We start from the raw sequence: 22,164 nt of genomic DNA on the forward strand, positions 1-22,164 counted from the left end.
AGGCCGGTCAGAATGCAGATTTTCTGAGGGCATGTCCAGCTCAGGCATCTGGTGACTCTGTAGCCAGGGTTAAAGACCTACCTGGAGAGCCCAGACTACTGGAGGGGCGTGGGTGAGCGGAGGGCAATGCCAGGCATCTGCTGCTCTCCTGATCCACCCAACTCCGGCCAGCTCCCGGGGTGATGACCCCAGAGGGAGTCAGGATTCCTCTGGGTGCCAGGCTGACACTCCCGTCCACCCGGGGCCGGGAATGTTGATGTTTATCCTCTTCTGGGCCAGGTTGCCATGAGGATAGAGCAATTCTTGGGTACAACAAGGATATCCCGTTAGACCATGGGCTCAAATGCCCCCTGCTGCATAGACTGTTGGGAAGACAGAAGGGAATCTGCTCTCCTAACTCTTGGGGGGAGGGTAATACCGGCCTGATTGCCTGGCTTCTGGGGGTACAGGGGGCGGTTCCCTGTCGTTTCTAACCTTTCCTAAGCAAAGCAGGGAGATTTAGTGGAGGGATCATCAGATTTAGAATAGAGATCTAGCTTCACGTCTTCCCTCTGACCCTTAGGAACTTTGTGGCCCAGGGCAAAGCCTTTTACCTCTCTTCCTCTGCTTCTTCATCTATGAAATGAGAAGTTGGGCTCCATGGCTCCAAAGTTGTAATCTCTGGCATTACCAGCACAACTCCCTCTGCTCAGCTCAGGTGCCTGGTTATTGGTATCTGGTCTCCTCCATTAGAACAAGTTTCTGTCTCTCTTTGTTACTGCAGCACTTAGCACAGGCTCTGGCATTTAGTCAATCAGCATTTATTAAGTGCTTATTATATACCAAGGTGCAGTCGACACAGGACCTGGTCTGGCTGAATTAAAATCAGGCTTCTAAGTAACTAAGCTACTTACCAGCTATCACAAAGCTAGGAGAGGAAGCCAAGTTCAGCATCCTGTGCTGAAGGTGCAAACTGAGGCAAACAGGGTAAAGTGACTTGCTCAGGGGCCCAGAGCTGGTGGCTGGATTTGAACTCAGTTTCCCTATGCCCAATAGAGGAGCTAATATTTGTCTTTAGGATTATTATCTCATTTGATCCTCACTGTGACACTGGGGGGTGAGGGTTATTATTATCCCTATTTTACAGATGAGGAAACTGAGGGGGATTGTGATTTAAGTGGGTTGCTCAGAGCCACACTGCTGGATTTGAACTCAGGGCTTCCTGACTCCAAGCACTCAATCCAGACACCATTCATCAGTCCCTAAGGAAGATTTGGTAGGGAGTCACTATCAACATTGTACTTTAAGTATTTAGAATGTGTTTATCATTCTTGCTTAGAAAAGGGAAGATGAACATCGACAGCACGTCCTGAACCAAAGTAGTCTGAGCGAGGCTGTCGCCGGGATCGGATACATCCTGGCCACATGCAGATGCAAAAGCCAGAGTTCTTCTTCATTTTCTCAGATGTTTGCAGAGCTGACTCTGCTCCCAGAAAGGGGAGGTGTAATGTCCAACAGGAAGAGCAGGGACTTGGAGTCAGAAGCCCCAGGCACAAATCCAAGCTTTGCTCCCTTTTACCTGTGTGATCTTGAAAGAGTCATTTCCAGTTGTAAAGTGGAAGGCTCGACCTCAGGAATCTCCCTTGCGGCGATCCCGGGATGAGAGCCCACTGAGGGAGAACAAGGCTGGAGACTCGGTTGACCTCCGACTCTGGCTCCAGGCCAGAGGTCCCATGACACAGGACGGCTGCTCAGAAGGGCGTTGTTGATCTCTGCTGGGAGAGCCAGTGGGGGAAAAGTAGGAAGGTTCTGGTGGAGAGACAGGGTCCGGTCTGGTCTCCTTGGGACAAACTGAGATTGTCCCCACAGTGAATGTCTGCCTGGACGATGGCCAAGAGCTTGAAAGAAAAACCTTATTAAGATTCAGAGCTTGGGCTCTGTCCCCACCACTAAGGGAGGGTGCAAGGCCCGCAGACTAATGGGAACTCAGTGGCTGGGGCCCTACCTTTCCTGCCCAGGTCAATGCCCTGGCAATCTCTGCCTCACCCAGGGAAAGCAGAGTCATTCAGCGGAGGATCTGATGTCCCCGGTGGGCATGACTCGGCTTTCTCTCCCCCCTCCTCAGCCCTCTGACCTTTGGAGTTGGAGATTTCCCCAGAGGATCACTGGAAATGTCGCTGAGAACATGGGTATAAAGCCTGGCAGTGCCATTGTGCCCATGGTAAGATTGGTAATTGCCCGGATTAGCCCAGCCTTAGCACCTTCGGGCGAAATAATTCAGTCGGTGGCCAAGGTGGAAGGGATGAGGGAACAGAGAAAGTTGGAACCCAGATTGTCACAACTGAGAGAAGCCTTAGAGCATTACCAGGCGTGGGCAGGAAGAGGCCACGGGGCACCAAAGGTTAGAGCAGAGTCAGCAAGTCCAAAAGCTCTGCCCTCTCCTCCTCTGGGAATCCCTGGCTCCGGGAACTCTCACAAGCAACGCCTTTCCTGGGCCTGCAAGCTCTTCGGCCTTCAGCCAGACAGGACCCTCAGCTGGTGGCTCAGTGAACAGACCCGGAATCAGGAAGATCTGCTCCAATCTGACCCCAGACACTAGTTGTGTGACATTGAGCAAGTCTGTCTTCCTCAATTCCCTCAACTGGAAAATAGCTCATTTGAGATACTTGTTAAGTGCTTGACACAATACCTGGCAAATAGTAGTCACTTAATGTTTCATTTTATTTTTTCAAATGAGGAAAATAAGGTGCAGAGAGGTTAACTAATTTGTTCAAGGTCACCCAGCTTGTAAGTATCTGAGCAGAATTTGAACTCAGGGCTCTATTCATTACTAATCAACTAACGACCCTAATTGTTGGTAGCTCCAAGTGTGTTTGTGTCATATATTTCCTTATCTGTGAACAGGATATTCCCCTCAGTAATGTGTGAACTCCTAGAAGGCAGGTATCGTCTCACTTTGGTATCTGTGTCCCTGGTGCCCAGCACAATCCTTGGCACATCTTTTTACTGAACTAGTGGATCATATTCATAAAGATATAAATGAATGAATGGATGAATGAATACATATATACACGTGTGTGTGTGTGTGTGTGTGTGTGTGTGTGTGTGTGTGTGTGTGTAGAGAAAGAGAGAGGTAGATAGATGCATAGAAAAGGAGACACACAGTCTGGAGACGTATAGTGAAAGAGAGAGACAGAGAGACAGAGACAAACAGAGACAGAGAGAGAAACAGAAAAATAGAGACTCAGAGAGAGATAGACAGAGACAGAGAGACACAGAGAGAAACAGAAAGACAGAGACAGAGACAGAAAGAGAGACAGACAGAGAGAGAGAGAGAGAGAGAGAGAAATTTAAAACTCCCAATAAGGACATTCCCTCTACCAATGCCTACTAGTACTTCCTTTGCAACTAAAAGAATTATATGGAGCAATGTATAGAGGGACATAATAGGAACTTACTGTATGCTTGCCAATTGACTGATTAGAAAGACTTTATAATAGTAAATGTCAGATTTAAATGAACTGATGCTGAGTGAAATGAGCAAAACTGGAGATCACTGTACACGGTAAAAGTTGTGATGATCAACTATGCTAGACTTAGCTCTTCTCAGCAATAGGGTGATCCAAGACAATTCCAAAAGATCCTTGATGGAAAATACTGTCAACATCCAGAGAAAGAGCTATGGAATCTGAATGTGGATGGAAGCAGTTTATTTTCCCGTGGTTTTTTTGTTTGTTTTTTCTTTCTCCTGTTTTTCTCCTTTTGTTTTGATTCTTCTTTTGCAACATGATTAGTGCAGAATTATCATGATTGTACATGTATAACCTATATCAGATTGCTGGCTGTCTTAGGGAAAAGGGGAGGGAGAAAAATTTGGAACTCACATCTTACCAAAAATTTATCTTTACATATAACAGGAAAAACAAAATAGTATTAAGGAGAAAAAATAGTCAATATCAGAATTGAGAGGTCTTCAAAGCAGTAGGGTCTCATGGAAAGAGCTCAGGATTTAAAATCAGAGGATCAGAGTTTAAAGCTTAATTTTCTTATCTACTGAGTGGACAATCTTGGACCGATTAAATAACTTCTCTGGGCCTCCATTGCTTTCTCTACAAAATAAAAAATTGAAATAAATGATCTCTAAAATCCTTCTCAGCTCCAAACCTGTGATCTTCTAGCCTGATCCCCTTCATTCACTAATAGGAAACTAGGGTTCACAGAGATGCCATGATTTGCCCAAAGTCCCGATGCTGGTTAGAGACAAGTGACCTTGAATTCAAGCCCCTGAATTGTTCCAGGAGGTATCTTATGTTGGCAAAGATAACTTTTCACATCCTGACTACAGGACAAGTTTCTATTTTCTTTCCTCTTCTCATTCCTTCCCTACTCAGTTATCCTAGTTTGCATTTAAGAATTTTCTTTCTACCTTAGTTGGGTTCCTCCAAGGGGTCCTCCTTCCGCTCTTTCTCTTGCTAACAGTCCATATACCTTCCAGACCCATTCTTCGGTCAGCGTTACATGCACATTCTCGGCCGGCAGAAGCTCTTCCACGTAGTAAAGTACACAGGTGGCAAAGCCGAGCTAGAATTCTTTGTGGAAGGTCTTCGATTCCCTGATGAGAGTTTCTCCGGCCTGGTCTCCATCCATGTCACCCTGCTGGAACTTCTGATTGAGGTGAGAGGGCATGGGCCATGAAAAGGAAGGGAAGGTGGAAGAGCTTCCCAGGATATAGAAGAAGAAAGAAGGAGGGGGAAGGAAAGAAGAGAGGAGGTCAAGATTAGAAAGTATCCCCAAAGCCAAGTGGGCCATTCTCCAAGATGGTGGGAGTCAGGACACTGTTGTTCCCATCCTTCCCAGGAAAGGGCCAACAGGGGCAGACTCTTAGGTTTGAACTCCCCAGCAAGTATCCTCCAAGCCTCAAGTCTGCTATCAATTTCTGCCTTCAGTTTCATCCCTCAATTCAACTGCTAATCATGCTAATAACTCATTTCAGACCTTTAAAACTTAGAGTCTATTTAATCCAATCCATTTTACAGATGAGAAAACAGATGTGAATTGATTTGTTCAAAGTTACTTTGGAGAGTAAATGGTAGAAACAGGATTTGAATTTAGGACCTCTTTTTTCTCTGCATCATTGAGAAAATTGGTTGACCAGAAGTTGCCTCTCTGTTCTTCCCATTTACAAAACCCTTATGTAGAGTTTCGAGATGATGCACACAACAAAGAAACAGCAGTCAAGTATCCTGACTTCAAATCCAGCCCCTTTTCTCACTATCCCATGCTTGCTTAAAATGCTAGGAGATTTCAGATGGGCCAGCTTTTCCTGAGCTCTAACAGTAGATTGATTTCTAAGGGACCAGCCTAATTCCTGCCCTCCCACCCTTAAATCAGAATGTATCTAGCTCTCAAATAATATATTTAATTGTTTAGTGAGCAGCAAACTCTAATCAGATAATGTATGTATCGAATGTCTACTGTGTGCCTATATGAAATTGCTTATTTCCATAGGATTTTATAAATTTTGAAATTTTTTTAATATCTTTTTTTTATCAAATTTCAAAATTTTCTTATGTTCTTGTTGCCAACATGTCCCTCTCCCTTCTCCAAACCAGATAGTCATCCATTGTAACTAAGAAGTAAAAAGAAAGAAAGAGGAAGAGGAGGAAAGAATTCAAAATTAACCAACACATTAATCAATAGATGCAATGTATGCAATATTCCATACCCATGACCCCCCACCTCTGCAAAGAAGAAGAGAACACTTTATAGCTTAAAAATCCTTGCTGGTTTCCAATAACCCTGTGAGGGAGGGAGTATAAGGTTTGTTATCCCCCATTTTACAGTTGAGAAAACTAAATCTCAGGGAGTTGAAGTGAATTTACTCCAGGTTACACAGAGTAGAACTCTATAAATTGTGTTGAGACTCAAACTCAAGTCTGATCCCTCACCTTAATCATACTGACAAATATTATACCCATGGTCATAAGCTTACTATGGGTTAGTGAACTCTGTACAGAGGAAAACCATTCCCTGACCCCAGATTTCACCTTTAACTGTGAACATTGACCACTAACTCTGATTATGACCCCCTTGCTTTGGGTCTCCTTTCCTAAACCCTGGCCAGTTAAGAAGGATTGAACAGAGGGGCGAGAAAAGAGTACAAATAACTCAGAACAGCCCACTCTTACTGCTGGACAACCAAAAGTAAGACTCTCAACAAGCTTAAAGGCTCAGGAGAAGAACCTTAACCAGAAATTTTTGTGCTGGAGCAATCAGAATGCTCTTAGTTGTTGTGAGGAGATTGGAAACTGCCCTATTGAAGGAGAACCAACCACCATTTTCATGGCATCAAAAAAGGGAAGGGGAGGGAGAAGAGCTTTATCCTTGATAGAAAGCTAAGATTTTTTTGTTTCTAAGCTGCCCAAGGATAAGAACTGTCATTGCCCTCCAAACATAGCACTCTAAGGCAAAGTTCCCCAAATCCTACCTTAGTTATTGATTTGCTTGGGAGTATCATCCTATAGAGAGGAAAAAACATCAGTTTGAGCCACTAGAGATGTCACCATTGAAGTGGGATGAGTACTTAGATTGGTTAAGAATTAATGGTTCTCCCATAAATCTTTGGTTTTAGATGATTAGCCAGAAAGCATCCTCATTTCCACTTTTTCTCACCATTCTCTCTCCTAGGGACTTCCCCAAACTCCAATCTTCACAGACACAGTGACTTTCCGTGTGGCCCCATGGATCATGACCCCAAATACTTTGTCTCCTTTATCAGTTTTAGTGTGCAGGTAACGTAAAGTTTGTTGTACCTAGCCAGGGCGTGGCTAACCACTGGAATTACCAGGCGTGTTCTTTGGATCAGCTGGGACCCTCCCCATAAATGAGATTCAAAAATGCTTTGAGAGGTCCAGGTGAAACTTTTGTTATCCCTCAACCCTTGGGAAATAAGCAAGGTTTCCATCTTAATGGAACATCAAAGTACAGCTGTGGTGGAGACTTTAAGTTGCCCCTCTTCTTCACCCACCATAAGAATAATAGAGATTCCACTCTAATTGAACAGATATGTTCCTTGGAGGTGGAGAGGTTGACAGGATTGCCTCATATAGCATTAGTTTACAGCCTCCCAAGGAATGAGCACTCAAGCCCATATTGGTCAAGCCATAAAAGAAGGCTAGAAGACAAATGAAAAATAACATAGAATTTATATTCAGAGAAAACAGGAATGATTTCCATTTAATTGTATTCTCAGTTTTTGGCCCAATACCTGATTGATAATAGATATCTTGGGCTGAAAAAAACACTTCTTGTTTGGGTCTATCACCCTCACTCTAGAACAGTCCCAGCAAACAGATCTTAGTCTTCAAATTTTGATTGGACTTGGGAGTGTTAAGGTCACCCTTTCAGGGGTATTTTTCCCATTCTTCTAGTTCATCACTGAATTTACATGAAAACATGTCTGGAATTAGGAGATAGCTTGAGTTATATTCTTGGTCCCTTCTCCTAAAGACCCACTAGAGGGACTGTGAGCACCCACACTGATGTAGCTGTCTCCCACAGGGAGCCTTGGTCCCTCATTGCTCTTCTCTTTTCTCCTCTCCCTGCTTCCTCTGGCACCGCTCAGCATGAAGGACAATTACCTGTTCCTCAAGGAGATAAAGAACCTGATAGAGAAAACCAATTGCAAGCTTAAGATCTGTTTTCAGTATATGAACCGTGGGGATCGTTGGATTCAGGTGAGAAAGTCACAAAGGGACAGAGTCAGAAACATAGGGGACATTCTCAGTAACTAACTAGAATTTATATAGAGAAGGGCTCTGTATGTGACAAAGTGGCAAAGCACTTTACATGTGTTACCTTATTTGATCCTCACAACAATGCTAGTAAAGTAGATACTAATCTTGGGGTGGGGGAATCATGGGAACAGAAAGGTGTTTGATGGGATTTTTATATTCATTTTTTTTAGTTCCTAATTCTCTCCCTTTAGCCCCTCACCCACTCATTCAGAAGGCAAGAAGGATGCTATTCTTTTCATGATTTTACAATTAGGTAAACTGAGGTACAGAGCCATTAAGTGACTTGCCCAGTGTCCAAGACAGATTCAAATTCATGTCTTTCTGACTCTCCATCCACTAAGATACTTGGTTAGATATGGGTTGAAGTATATATCCATTGAGGTCCTTTCCAATTCTGATCTTGACCATGAGTTTGATTTATGATAATTACCCCACTCCCATAACTCAGTTTAATCATTCTCCAATACTTCTTTGGTCCTGGACCTCATTAATTCAGGTCATCCTCCAAATGGAAACAGATCACAGCCCATTCAAGATTTTTCCTCTTACGCCTTCTCATATTTCATTTCCCCCCAAAAAAAAATCAGACCTGATTTCATTGATATGAAGATCAACATTTGCTCTATGACATGCAATAAATTTCCATTTCAAGAAAAGCTTAGGAACAGCCCTGAAGTCAAGAGGACCTGAGTTCAAATCTGGTCTCAGACACTTAACACTTCCTAGCTATGTGATCCTGGACAAGTCACTTAACCCCAATTGCCTCGAGGGAAAAAAGCCTAGATAATAACAGAATAAATTATATTCATGAGTGTCCATCTTTAAATTTTGTTTTGACATTCCATTTCCTAATATATTCCTCTACCCAGGGATTGATCCTAATAAGAAAAAAAAAACTTTTTAAAAGGGCGGGGGGGAATAAACACTGCATCATATCAACTGAATCTGACAGAATTTGTCTTGTTGCCCACGACACCACTTCAAACTCTCATTTCTCTGCAAAGAATGGAGAAATACGTTTTCTTAGTCCATCAAAACCAAGCTTGGTCACAATCATTCAGCTGTACCAACCTTTCTTATACTCCTATGATATTCAAGCTCAATGGACAGATGGATAGACATAGCATAGATCTTTTTCTCGAGGAGTTTATAATTTAATGGGATTGTAAAGAAGTGAGGGGGAAAGGGCACATAAATAGTAAACACCAAATGGAGTAATGGACAAAGTACTCGAATTGGCATTAGGAAGACCTTGGTTCAAATCTTGCCTCGGATATTTGCTAGTTGTGTGAGCTTAGGCAAGTCTCATAATCCCTCTCAGCTTCAGTTCTTCATCTATAAAAATGGAATTACTAGATAGCATCTATTTTCCAGGATTTTCATGTGACTTGAATAAGATACATGTAAAATGCTTGGAAACCCTACGGTGCCATAGATATGTTTGCTACTCTTGTTGTTATTAAATAAATATGATACTAGGGGGAAAGAGAAAGAGACAAAGGAACAAAAAAAATATGAATGAAAATTTGGTCAAGGAAATCACCTTCAGGAGGAAGGAGGGTTGGGGAGAAAAAGGGGAGATCAGGGGACTTCCTGTAGGACATAGCATCTTAGTGGGGCCTTCCTCAGCTTGGGAGAAATGCCTTGAGCAGAGACAATTAGAGTTAATGAAAAATGATAGAGGATGAGGAGGGGAGTCAAATGGTAGTTTAGAGCAGGAGGAGGTATGTTTCTGAACAAAGATTGCTGGGATTCAAATTGGGGCAGGGGAGGGAAGGGGGGGAAGAAAGGGGGAGGTGGCAAAGTGGTCCTTAGCTCCAGCCTCAAGCGCAGGTTAGCCCAGGCTGAAGTCTGGCTGCCCCCTAGTGGAGGCTGCTCTACAGTACTGCAAACCCAGAGGGGCAGAATTTTTCAGGGGTCCTCAAACTTTTTAAATAGGGGGCCAGTTCACTGCCTCTCAGACTGTTGGAGGGCCGGACTATAGTAAAAACAAAAACTTTGTTTTGTGGGCCTTTAAATAAAGAAACTTCATAGCCCTGGGTGAGGGGGATAAATGTCCTCAGCTGCTGAATCTGGCCCGCGGGCATAGTTTGAGGACCCCTGAATGGACCGGCCCCCTTCCCCCCAGGCTTGTCTGATGATGTCTCATTTCAATTCCCCAAATAGGATGAAGTTGAGTTTGGCTACATTGATGCTCCCCACAAGGGCTTCCCTGTGGTCCTAGATTCCCCACGAGATGGGAACCTGAAAGACTTCCCAGTGAAAGAGCTCCTGGTAAGATTCTCTAGGGTTTGTTTCTTCTGTTTTCAGACAGGAGGTTCACCATTCAACTACAGAGCCATGGGGGAGGCCATGATGGCAAAGATGGGGGGCAAAAGACCTGGGTAAGAAGCCGCTTAGTTGGAAAAGTCCTGGAAGATCTGGTGCAAAATCTGCCTTACTTAGCTGCCTTGTGAACTTCGTCAAGTCTGGGTCTCTGTTTCCTCACCTGTAAAGCTTAATGATATCCAAAATCCTTCCCAGTTCTAAAACCTAACATGATCACTCATTCTCCTTTCTTTATATGATCAACTGGCCAAGAGAAAAATGCCCACTGCACGTGGCATCAGGAGAGCTGGATCCTGGTTCCAAAGCAACCACTAACTATACGATCATAGGAAGTTATCTGACTTCCCTCGGCCTCAATTGTGGCCTCTGTAAAATGGGGATTTAATGTTCTCTGGGATCTCTTCCAGATCTAACATTCTATGATCTCTACAGATTTGATAATTTGGGCCAGAAAACTGCAAGATCAAAGAAGGACCCGCAGGAAATGGAGCATCGGGAGTGATGGGAACAGGGCTGACCTCCCTTTTAGATCTAAATCTCTAATCTTATGTCAGAGGTCCTAAATTTGGATCCTGCCTCATGTTTGTTGGGGACATTTCATTTCTCTCGGCCTCAGTTTCCTCATCTGTAAATTAAGCTGGGATAGATCTTAGATTGTATAGAATCTAATCCCTTCCCTTTACAAGTAAAACCTAGGTGGGTTAAAATGACTTGCCTAGAGTTATACCCCTGGTAAGTATCTGAAGTAGGATTTGAACCCAGGCTTTCCTGACTCTCAGCCCAGACTCTCCACTCCCTTACAAAGTGATATAGCAGCACCAAGAGCCCAGTAGTGATGGAGGCTGGGGACTAACACTTCACAATTCCCCTCTTCTATCTCCATTTGTTTCTAGTATCCTTAGCGTGGTCCAAGGCCAAGAGCTCAGAGCTGTCATCATTCCCAGGAGCTCGGGCCAGGTCGACGTTGTCAGCTTTATGCTTCACGCCTGGTCCCGTCATTGTAAAGTTCCCCAGCTGCCCCAGACGCCTGCGGCCCCACCTTGCCCACTTGGCCAGGGTCGATTGTCAAGGCGAGAACGTGCTAAGCTCTTGTTATTTGTCTGCACCTCCAGGAGTGACTAGTCATGGAGAATTGCAACATGACAGTCATAGGACAAATTCCTCCCACCCCCTTCCCTGCCTTTTGTCACTCGGGCCCCACAATAGCAGAGGGAACTGGAACTTGGCCCCAGGCCCAATGATGGCATTGCTTATACGAGAGATCCCAAGTATAATCGACACCCCCTGGGTAGAGTTTCAGTAGAAGCAACCTTAGAGATCAGAGAATTAGAGCTTCTAGTCTGATCCCCTTCATTTTACAGATGATCAGACCAAGTTCCTAATGAAGTGATTTGCCCAAGATCACATAGCAAGGGGAGAAAGGGGGGATCCAAAACCAAGTGATTTGACTCCAGGTCCAGCATTCAAAACTAAGGCCCAGAAAAGTTGATAGGCTCATGGAATTGAGAACTGAAGAGGACCCTAGAGATCATTTAACAAAACAAACCCATTTTACAGATAAGGAAATTAAGGCCCATAGAGTTTAAACTTCTTGCCCCAGATCACACAAGTAGTAGATAGCAGAACTTGGATTTAGGCCCTGGTCTTAACAGATTACATATTCAGGTTGAGTCATCAGAATGATTTGGTAGCCAAGAAAGAAAAGGCAATCTTAAATTTCATTAAAAGAAACAGAGCATCCAGAAGACAGGAATGAATGGTCTGAAAGTTCTCTGCCAGGGTCAGATCGCACTAGAATTACTGTGTTCAGTTGTGGACATCACATTTTAGCATTTTACTCAACTGGAGAGTATACAGCAAAATTCAATCAGGAGGGTCAAGGTCCTTGGAATCATACCCTAAGAGGATCAGTTGAAGGAATTAGGAACATTTACTTTGAAAAGAGAAGAGGGATTTTCAGTTGACATTTGAGCGTCTCATTCATTACTTTCAGTCACATCTGACTCTTTGTGAGCCCGTTTGGGCTTTTCTTGCAGAGATACTGGAGTGGTTTGCCATTTCCATTTCCCAACTCATTAGGAAACAGGAATAAGTGACTTATCCTGAGTCCCACAACCAGTAAATGTTTGAGTTCAGATTCGAACTCATGAAGATGAACCTTTCTGACTCCAGACTCAACACTGTGCACTAGGGCACCCCCTAGCCGCTCATGGGTGTCTTAGCTTACGTCTATCACTGAGAACTTGCATTTTCCAGAAAGGGAATCAATCAATCAACAAGCTTATATTAAGTTGATAAGGCTACCGTACCAGTATCTCCGCTTCCCTCCCCACCTTTTTCTATTAGATTCATTCAATCTAATAACTCACAGTAATAATGGAGAGCAAACTCTAGATCCTTTGCTCCCCCATTTTGTGGCTTTAGTCTGTGGCTACTTTTCCACCTTTGAGGATCACATGCATGATGCACTTCTAGACCCAAGAGTCCATCTCTACCCATAAATTCTTCTTCTTTCAATAAAAAAATCAAATTCTAAGACTCTGGAACTTGAGGTTTTTAGAGATACAACTGTGCTATGGCAGGTACCAACCAGAAATTCTCCCCTTCTCTGGGGCAAGGTTGAGTTCCTGCAAAACTCATCGATGCCCTCCCAGCTCCCATAGATGTCCTCCTAGGATGTCTCCAGAAGTTACTCCAACTGTCATAGTATGAGATTCTTGAGTATAGACACTGTCTTTTGTACTTTTGGGATATTTCTAGTACTTAATTGGTATATAGTAGGTGCTTAATAAATGTTTATTGATTAAAGTTAGACTTCAGAATTTCTCACCACTCAGATCATGCAGTTCTCTCCCTCGCCCCAAAGCTTCCACATGGTTGAAAACTCCCTTTCATAGACCAACCCAAAGGGGGAGCTCTTCAAATCTGGCCATTTCATACAAGTCCAAACCAATAATTCAATCAGCAGAAGTAAAATTCATTCAGTAGGAGACATCAAGGGATATAGATAGATAGATAGAAAGATATAATTATCCTATATATATAATTATCCCATATATATCATTATCCTATATATATAATTATCCTATATATATATATATATATATATATATATATTTACTTATTTATATATATATTTATGATACAAAATCCCTAACAAAGGCTCACCATCCTATAAGCTCATAAAGATGCTTAAGGAACTCCCTTGATCAAGGACCTTCTCCCTCCCCATTATAATTTGTAGGGCTCAGATAGAAGAGACAGCTTAGGCTTTTTCTTCCTGACCCCAAATATCAGAACTAGAAGCAATAGGTAGTTTCAAAGAATCTGCCTTAGGCTCTAAGTAATCAATTAATCCAAACAAAAGCATTTCTTAAGTGACTGCTAGACACTATGCTAAGCACTAGGGATTCAAGGACAAAAATGAAAACTTGCCTAACACAGAAGTATCTGAAAATGGAAGGGGCCATCTTGGGGGGATTATTCCTCACTGGAAGGAGGTACAGGAGAATAGATTTTAAATGAGAAAGGACCTTAGAGGGCAGTTGCCAACTTTACAGAGGCTAAATGTCTTGTCCAGTAAGTGTCGGAGGCAGGATCAAATTCAGATTTTCCTGTCTCCGAGTCCATCCACTACCCAAAGAGCACTCATGAGCTGTGTTGTAAAGGGATTCCTAGTCTATTACCTGAGCTGGCTTCTGACGTCCCTTCCTCATCCGAGATCCTGTATACCTTTTATCCTGGCCCTAGGGTGCTGTCCACCCTGCTATTCTGCCTCATGATTGTTTGACCTTGGAATATAGGATGAGGTGAACATTCCAGACCAGACTTGTGTCCTAAACAAAGTCCTCCACCAGTGTCTGGGAAGTCCTTCTCGGGCCCCCTTCTCAGAAGGATGTTTTTAAATCCATAAAGTAAAATAGAGGATAACAAAGGAAATCCAAACTATGGATATAGTTATCAACATTTTTTAAAGACATTCACAGGGAACCCCTGTCATGGATACACAGTTAATGTCACACTCTGTCCCCTGTCTGCCCGGCCCCCCGACCTTCCCCGCACATCCCTCCTGCTGGTGGCCTGGGATCCAGCTGGACAGGGAGGAGGAGCAGATCTTGGCAAATCCATCCATCACGTAACCGAGCGTTGCACAGAACTGAGCAAACGGGCGGCCCGGGGAATAGTGGGCGAGCTTAGTGGAGGAGAAAGGCTAATGCAGTGTGCCGTCTGCACAGGGCCCAGACTTTGGCTACGTCACCCGGGAGCCGCTCTTCGAGGAAGTCACCAGCCTGGATTCCTTTGGGAACCTGGAGGTCAGCCCCCCTGTGACGGTGAACGGCAAGGAGTACCCCCTGGGCAGGATCCTCATCGGCAGCAGCTTCCCTCTGTAAGACAGCCCTTAGGCCGACGGCAAAGCTCCCCGCGGGGCCAGCTTTACACATAGGCCAACTAGGTTGTTGCTACACGGAATGGGGACTTCTTCTGATACACCCCTAAACATCCACTGATGATGCGTGAAATTCGGCCCTCCTGCCTCTGGGGGAAGCTTTGTCTTCCCCTCCTGGCGTCTGCACTTCCAGAGGTTCAACGAGCATTTACTGAGTGCTTACTGTGGGTCAGTAAAGAGCCAAAAACAGCTCCTGTTCTCATGGAGCTTATGTTCTAAATGCACATTTCCTAGCATAGGTGCTGTTAGTGTGCCATGAATATGTGATTATATGATATACATTATAATACAACATCTCATATAATATATACTTACAGAATGTGTTATATAATAATATACCACTGTCCCATATAGACATAAGTATACATAACAGGAGCAGCCAGGTAGGACAATGGATCTCTTACATAACACTTCCTAGCTGTGTGACCCTGAGCAAATCAGTTAACTCCAATTGCCTCAGGGAAAAAAAAAGTATATTTTATATATATACTTATCATTATATATATACATATATATACTTACCAATATAATACCAGTTACATACTTATCATATATAGCATTATATATGTGTGTGTATATAATATATACTTATAAATATACATTATCCCATATATACTTATGTAACATGCTATATAATACTATATCAATGTCCCATATAATTTCTACTTATATAATATGCTATATAATAATAAGTCATTAACTCATATAATATTTACTTATCTAATGTGCTATATGATAATATATCATTATCCCATATAGTATATGCTTATATAAAATACCATATCATAATACAGCATTATCCCATATAATATATACTTATATAATATGCTATATAATAAAATATTATTATCCCACATATGTTTCTATATTACATCACAATATATCATTATCCCATATAATATATACTTATATAATCTACCATATAATATGTTGTTATCTCATATAATATATGGGAAGACTTGCCTGTGAGGTATTATCCCTATTTTACGGTTGTGGAAACTGAGGCAAATAGAGAAACCTGGCCAGGTTCACACAGTTAGTAATTGTCTGAGTTTGAATTCCTGGTGTAATCTGTCCTTTGGCATCTAGGTACCTCAAATTCTTTTATTCAATCTCTAAAAGCCTCGTTCCTCTTAATACAAAGAAAGGTCCTTAATCTTTGGACTAAAAGCAGACAAAACTTAAGGAAAAAGACAATTCAACATGTCCAAATTGTTCCTGTAGGTAGTAAAATCACGGGAAAAAAACACCATGCTGGGAACTCCCTAACAGATGTCCCCAAAGGAGAATGGAACAAGAAGCAATCAGTCTACAAATATTGAACTTGTGTTCAAATTCTGCTTCAGACATTTGCTTCCTGTGGGGTCTTAAGCAAGTCATTTTCAGTGCTGCCTGCCTCAATTATCTGAGTTGTAAAATGGGGATATAATAACACCGACTTCCCAGAATTGTTGTGAGGATCAAAGAGGAGAGAAAGTGTTTTGCAAAATTAAGTGCTGTGTAAATGCGGATTCTCTTCATTAAGCAACTTTTCCACACTCACACAGCTGATAAGTAAAGAGACAAGGTATGAAATCAGTTCTTCCTGCTTGCAAATCCAGCCTTCTTTCCTCTACATCAGCAGTAGCAAACTCAAGGCTTGATATTAAAATTGGATATTAAAATCTACTAAGAAAATGTTTGACATCATAAGTAAAAATACAGTATAGATCATGTTAATTTGTGGTTTTCTAAATCAATATGCAGCTGCAAGCCTGTGGCTACGGGCCAAGGGCCAGAGCAAATTATAATTCTGATTTTGACCCTTGCTAGCTGTGTAACAACATAGTAACTTACTAGCTTATATGATTTTGAGCAAGTCACTTGTCTCCTATGAGCCCCAACTTCCCCATCTGTAAAATGGGAGAGGATATACACACATGACCTACCTCACAGGATTATTGGGAATAAAGTATTTTATAAACTTTAAAAGCACTCCAGAGTATCCCAATTATTATTAATTACTGTTTAAATTATTGAAGATTAAAAACTGCACTAAGACTTTTAGGAGGGCAGCTAGGTGACATAATGGTGAGCCTGGAATCAAGAAGATCTGAATTCAAATCCATTCTCAGATATTTCCTAACTGTGTAATCCTGAGAAAGTCACTTCTCCTTGTTTGCCTCAGTTTCCTCTTCTGTAAAATGACCTGGAGAAGGAAATGGCAAATCATTCCAGTATCTTTGCCAAGAAAACCCCGAATGGGGTCACAAAAAGTCAGACCAGACTAAATAAGACTTTGGAGACACCTTGTAAATAAATCTGAGCTGTTACTAGATGAGAATTTTCCAGACTTGATGAAGGGAAAGAGGCAAGGAGAGAAGCCCTTCTGACGCCCTTTTCCTTCTTCTTTGACCCTCCCATCCTCAGGTCTGGTGGGAGACGGATGACAAAGGTCGTGAGAGATTTCCTGCAAGCCCAGTTAGTCCAGGCACCTGTGGAGCTGTATTCTGATTGGCTGATCGTTGGCCACGTGGATGAATTTATGACCTTCGTGCCCATCCCTAACAAAAAGGTGAGCACAAAACCCCAGGGCTGACCTGCTGGTCTTTGCCTGCACAGGATAGTGTCCCCAGGAAGGAAAGGGGAGAGGAGGAAGGAGGAGGTAGGCTGGGAGGCTATGTGTGTTTGTGGTAGAATCTTGGGGAAACCTGGAGGTCTCCATGAACAAGATCACATCACCCTTGAAAAAGCATCCCCATGAGAGGCAGGACAGTGCAATAGTTAGAGCACTGTCCTTACCACCCTAAGCAATTTCCTATTCTAGTTCTCAGTTTCCTAATCTATGAAAAAGAGGAAGGGAGTGACTATTCTAAGGCCCATTCCAGTTCTAGATTTTGAATTTATACTCAAAAAAACCTGGATTTTGATCCCAGTTGTAATATATCCTAAATGCAAGACTAAAGGGTAAGCCACTTAATCCTTTTGAGCCTCAATTTCCTCACTTGCAAAATGAGTATAATAGCACACTGCATTTCTCATCAGAATCCTACAAGGAAAGCTATTACTAGTCAGCACATGTTAGATTTAAGGCTCAAAGAAACCTTAGTTCCCAAGATGGTCCCACCTTGTCATTTTTATAAGTGAGGTAACTGAGGCCCAAGAGGTGGGTCCAAGCTCACATAGACAGGAGGCATCAAGGGCAAGGGTCAAATTTGATCCCAGGTTGTCTGCTTCCAGAGCCAGAGTTCTTAACACTGAATCAAGAGATATTTGCTTAGAGCCTTGAGTCAGGCTCAGGAAAAATGGATGGCCATGACCTAAGGTTCTAACAATTCCACCTGGCCTTCTGGGAATCGGTACAGCTGTTTGAGGGAGGGTTTTCTTCCCTGCCTTTATGCTCTGATCCCAAACCCAAATCTGAATTGCTCATACAAATTCAATGACAATAAGGACAATCTCTGGAAGAACTACATCTTTGTTGGGAGACAACAGAGATAGGCTGAATGCCAAATATTTTGGCAGTTTCCCTGGAAAGCCAATTCTCCTCTCTCTGTCTCACTTTTTCCTCTCTCTGTAAAGGGAAGAATTATCCCTGCTGGCTTCCTACCACCTAAAGATGTGATGAGGAATGAGAAGGGGTCTAGAGGTTGCTTTGAAACCCTTAGGCTAAGGCATCCTATCAGGATGATCCTTGTGACCCTCATCCTTTGTCTCCTCCCCCTGCTCCATGGCACTCCTGGGTGGTCTCTCCTTTAGGAATTCCGGCTGCTCATGGCCAGTACCTCTGCCTGCTACAAGCTCTTCCGGGAAAAGCAAAAACAAGGGCATGGAGAAGCCATCTTGTTCAAAGGTAAGTGACCCAGGGCCCTGGAACTTATGCTAGGGGATGAGATGGAGCATTTAGGTGGGAAGAAAAGGTTAACCACACAATGGAGTGCCACTGAGATATAGACTAGGGGTATTTCGGTGTCTCCATCCAAAAAAGGTTGGATGGCCCATGAAGCTGGGGAGGACAGAAGCGCTGATTCGGCCATTAAAAGATGTGGATTAAATGCATGGCACTCTGCTAGGCCCACAGGGAAGATTTCAGAACAATAGAAATAATCATTGCTGACATTTTTTAATTCTTTATGGTTTAAAATATGCTTCATCATCATTTTTCCTTTGATTCCCATAAAATCCTAGAGGATTATCTTGTGAGATTATCCAGGATTATTATGACCTGTTCAATTACTCTTTCTCAATATCTTTCCTGGGTCATCACCCAAAAGAATCTCACAAGACTCTATCCAGCCTGTGGTTTTCATTTATGGATCACAGGGAACAACTGAGGTTTCCAAGACTCTGCCTGGAGTCTCAGACTATAATCTTCTGTCCTTTCCCCCTCTGCAGGGTTGGGGGGCATGAGCAACAAACGTATTACCATCAATAAGATCCTGTCCAATGAGAATCTGGTGCAGCAGAACCTGTATGCTCAGGTAAGGACAGAACCTAGAGCCTGGGGGAGCAGGACGGCAACAGCCTGCTGGATCCCTCTCGGAGCCAGCCCCAGATCCCATTGGTTTATCCATTAGGAATGGCATGGGGAATAGGTTAATTTCAATTATATGCCATTTTTAAAAGATTTGCACATTTAAAGACAATGAAGAAAGAATAAAAAGAGGATCCCAAATGGTGAGAAGGTGGGGTAGGGTAAAAGTCTGAGATTCAGTGTAAATAGGGAATGAACACAAATGTATAATAATACCAGCAGCAGTTCCCCAATAGATAAGTGATCAAAGGATATGAACCATTATCCAAAGGGGGGACATGGGGACAGAGAAGTCCCTGTGGGCATAACAATCATAAATGCTCAAGATCTTGCCTATTGGGAATGTGAGAATGAAATATAACATAGGCATCCTTGGTCCAGTGGTTCTCAAAGTATGGTCTAGAGAATCCTGGGGATCTCTGAAATCCTTTTAGAGGGTCTACAAATTCAAAAATAATTTTGTATTTCCAATATGGTAAATGTCTATAAATATAATCCAGATAAACAAAAACTCTTTGGAGAGCTCCTCAATCATTTTTAATAGGATAAAGATACTGAAAACAAAAGTTTGAGAACTACTGCCTTGGTCCATGGAGGGCTAAGAATATACTGGAAGCAGACAGAGCTACCCTTGTGAATAGCATCATATATCATAATAGAGACAAAGTCACTCATAGGACTGTGTCAGAGGCCACATCCTGATGGGGGAAACAGTCAAGAATGTACCAAACTTAGTCAGAGTTTACCAAAACCAGGGTTTACTAAACCAAATAGGTTTAGTACAGTTTTAAACTATTAAATCTCATGTTCACTTGCCTATCTTTGTATGGATGGTACAGAGTTTTTCAAGTTAACTTTATTAGGACTATGTGAAGATTCTCATTTTTTTAAACTCAATTTTATTTTGGTTCTCATTTCTTTTGAGAATTTATTGATTCATTTTGATGTTACACAGTAGATATTTTCCAGTATGCACAATCATTCAAAACAATCACAACAATATATTCCCTGACAAAACAGTTAGTATATCAATTATTAATGGGGGGAAAAGAGCAGCCACAAACATAGATACACAGAGAGAGATTTGAGGCTGCCATTTCTTAGTTTGGTCTTTTCTCTTCTTTCTCATTCTCCCCCTGAGAGTGATGGTGAATCAGAAAGAAGAGAGTCATTAAAGACAATACTGGAATCTCAATGATCCTTAAACTATTATTTGGGGACTCCTGTTAGAGGCTGGATCATTTAAAGATAATAATCATAAAATCCTAGCTCCAGAACCAAAAAGGAGCCAACTAGTCCAATTTTATAGTCTTCATTTTATAAAGTAGGAAACAATCCCAAAGAATGGACATGATTAGCCCAAGATGGCAACTTTGGGATTCTAGAAACTCAGAAAGTTGAGACTTCCAGTATCCCAACTCTGTCAAAGTATATTTTTACACCTGCTTTCTCTCCCCTCCTCCAATTTCTCCTCAGCGTTGCCTGGATTGGAACCGGGATATCCTGAAAAAGGAACTAGGGTTGACAGAGAAAGATATCATTGATCTCCCAGCTCTGTTCAAGTTAAATGAGGATGGCCAAGCCATGGCTTATTTCCCCAACATGGTAAGCAGCTCAATCCCCTTCCTTCCTTACCACCCCCTCTAAGCCACTAGAAATGCGAAGACATTGATCAGAATTCATAGATTCTACAGCCAATAGGGCTGACAAGGCCATCTAGCCCAAACCTCCTCATTTTACAGATGAAGAAACTGAGGTGGAGAGGAGATAGATGATTTGGTCAAGGTCACACCTGTATTAAGTTGTGATTCAAACCCAGCTCTTCTCATTCTCACCCGTCAATACAATGGATAAGATGTGGTTCCAGAAAGAATATATTCTTCCACCCTACCTAGATTACAATATCAGCTACTTGGATGATTCTAGTTAGGTTGGCTTACTACTTATTCACTGTATTATAGCAACTCATTAATTATTAATTAATATCATTATTAATTATTTTTATAAAGCTAGCATTTATATAACATTTTAATATTTGCAAAATAATGTGCATATCTTAACTCACCCTGTGATTATTATTATTAATGTCATTAGCAATAAAAATTCCCATTGCTATAACAATATTATTATAGCATCATTAATACTCACTAATATTATTAATATCCACTTTATAAATGAGGAGACTGAGACTGAGAGGTTAACCAACTTGCTCAAGGCCATTCAACTAGTAAATATCTAAGTCAGGATTGGAGCTCATGTTCTAGAACTCCACATCTAAAGTTATCCACTGTGCTCCTTAGTTGCCTCTTATCTTCTATAGACCTTGTCTTATTCCCAGAGAATAATATTGATTGCATTCCTTGCTATGAGCATCTAGAATAATAGTAACTCCTCCTTTTAAATAATTTTAAGGTTTACACTTTCTCACATCCCTGTTAGGGAAAAAAGTGCTCAAATACTGACCCCATTTTACAGAGAAGACACTGAGATTGAAGGCAAAATCAACATACTTTTAAATTTAAAGCAGCATGTAAATAGGAGTTTATTAAGTACTTATTCTGTACCAGGCACTGTGCTAAAGGCTAGAGCTACAAAGAAAGGCAAATAAAAAAAATACTCTGAAGGGGCTTTCAGACTAACAAAATATACAAAAAAAAAAAGATACAGATAGATTGTATCTATTATGTCTATATGTGGATGTTTATATATATATATATATGTGTGTATGTATATATATAGAAAGATACTATATATAATGATACTATATGTTATGTATATTGTTTCATATACATATATATCTAATTATATATGCATGTAATTGGAGATCATCAAAAGAAACAGCACTAGCATTAAGGTGGTTCAGGAAAAACTTCCTGTAAAAAGTGCAATTGAATCTAGAGCTTGAAGCCAAGGAAACGGGGACAGAGATGAGGAGGGAGAACATCCCAGGCTGAGGGACAGCCAGGGAAAATGCCCAAAGGCAGAAAATGGAATGTTGTATGTGAGGAACAGCCAGGTGACTGGAATGACTGGTGATGGGAGGGAGGAAAATTAAGCCATCAGGTGCCAGGGAAGGTGGGGCTTGGAGGGAGAAATTGTAA

The 22,164-nt window shown here is 42.0% G+C and overlaps 1 protein-coding gene across 1 annotated transcript in view; it reads left to right on the top strand.

Annotated features, from left to right (window-relative positions):
• Positions 1-22,164, top strand: part of LOC127555807 (protein-arginine deiminase type-2) — a 62,497-nt gene that overhangs the window by 34,138 nt on the left and 6,195 nt on the right. Inside the window, exons 7-15 of the mRNA XM_051988420.1 lie at positions 4,475-4,653; positions 6,667-6,770; positions 7,604-7,715; positions 9,942-10,049; positions 14,339-14,490; positions 16,960-17,104; positions 18,289-18,382; positions 18,925-19,010; positions 20,540-20,668. Coding sequence (XP_051844380.1) covers positions 4,475-4,653; positions 6,667-6,770; positions 7,604-7,715; positions 9,942-10,049; positions 14,339-14,490; positions 16,960-17,104; positions 18,289-18,382; positions 18,925-19,010; positions 20,540-20,668 — 1,109 coding nt within the window. The remainder of the gene's footprint in view (positions 1-4,474; positions 4,654-6,666; positions 6,771-7,603; positions 7,716-9,941; positions 10,050-14,338; positions 14,491-16,959; positions 17,105-18,288; positions 18,383-18,924; positions 19,011-20,539; positions 20,669-22,164) is intronic.

The sequence above is a fragment of the Antechinus flavipes genome, chromosome 3 (assembly GCF_016432865.1).
Source record: "Antechinus flavipes isolate AdamAnt ecotype Samford, QLD, Australia chromosome 3, AdamAnt_v2, whole genome shotgun sequence".
Classification (NCBI taxonomy): domain Eukaryota; kingdom Metazoa; phylum Chordata; class Mammalia; order Dasyuromorphia; family Dasyuridae; genus Antechinus; species Antechinus flavipes.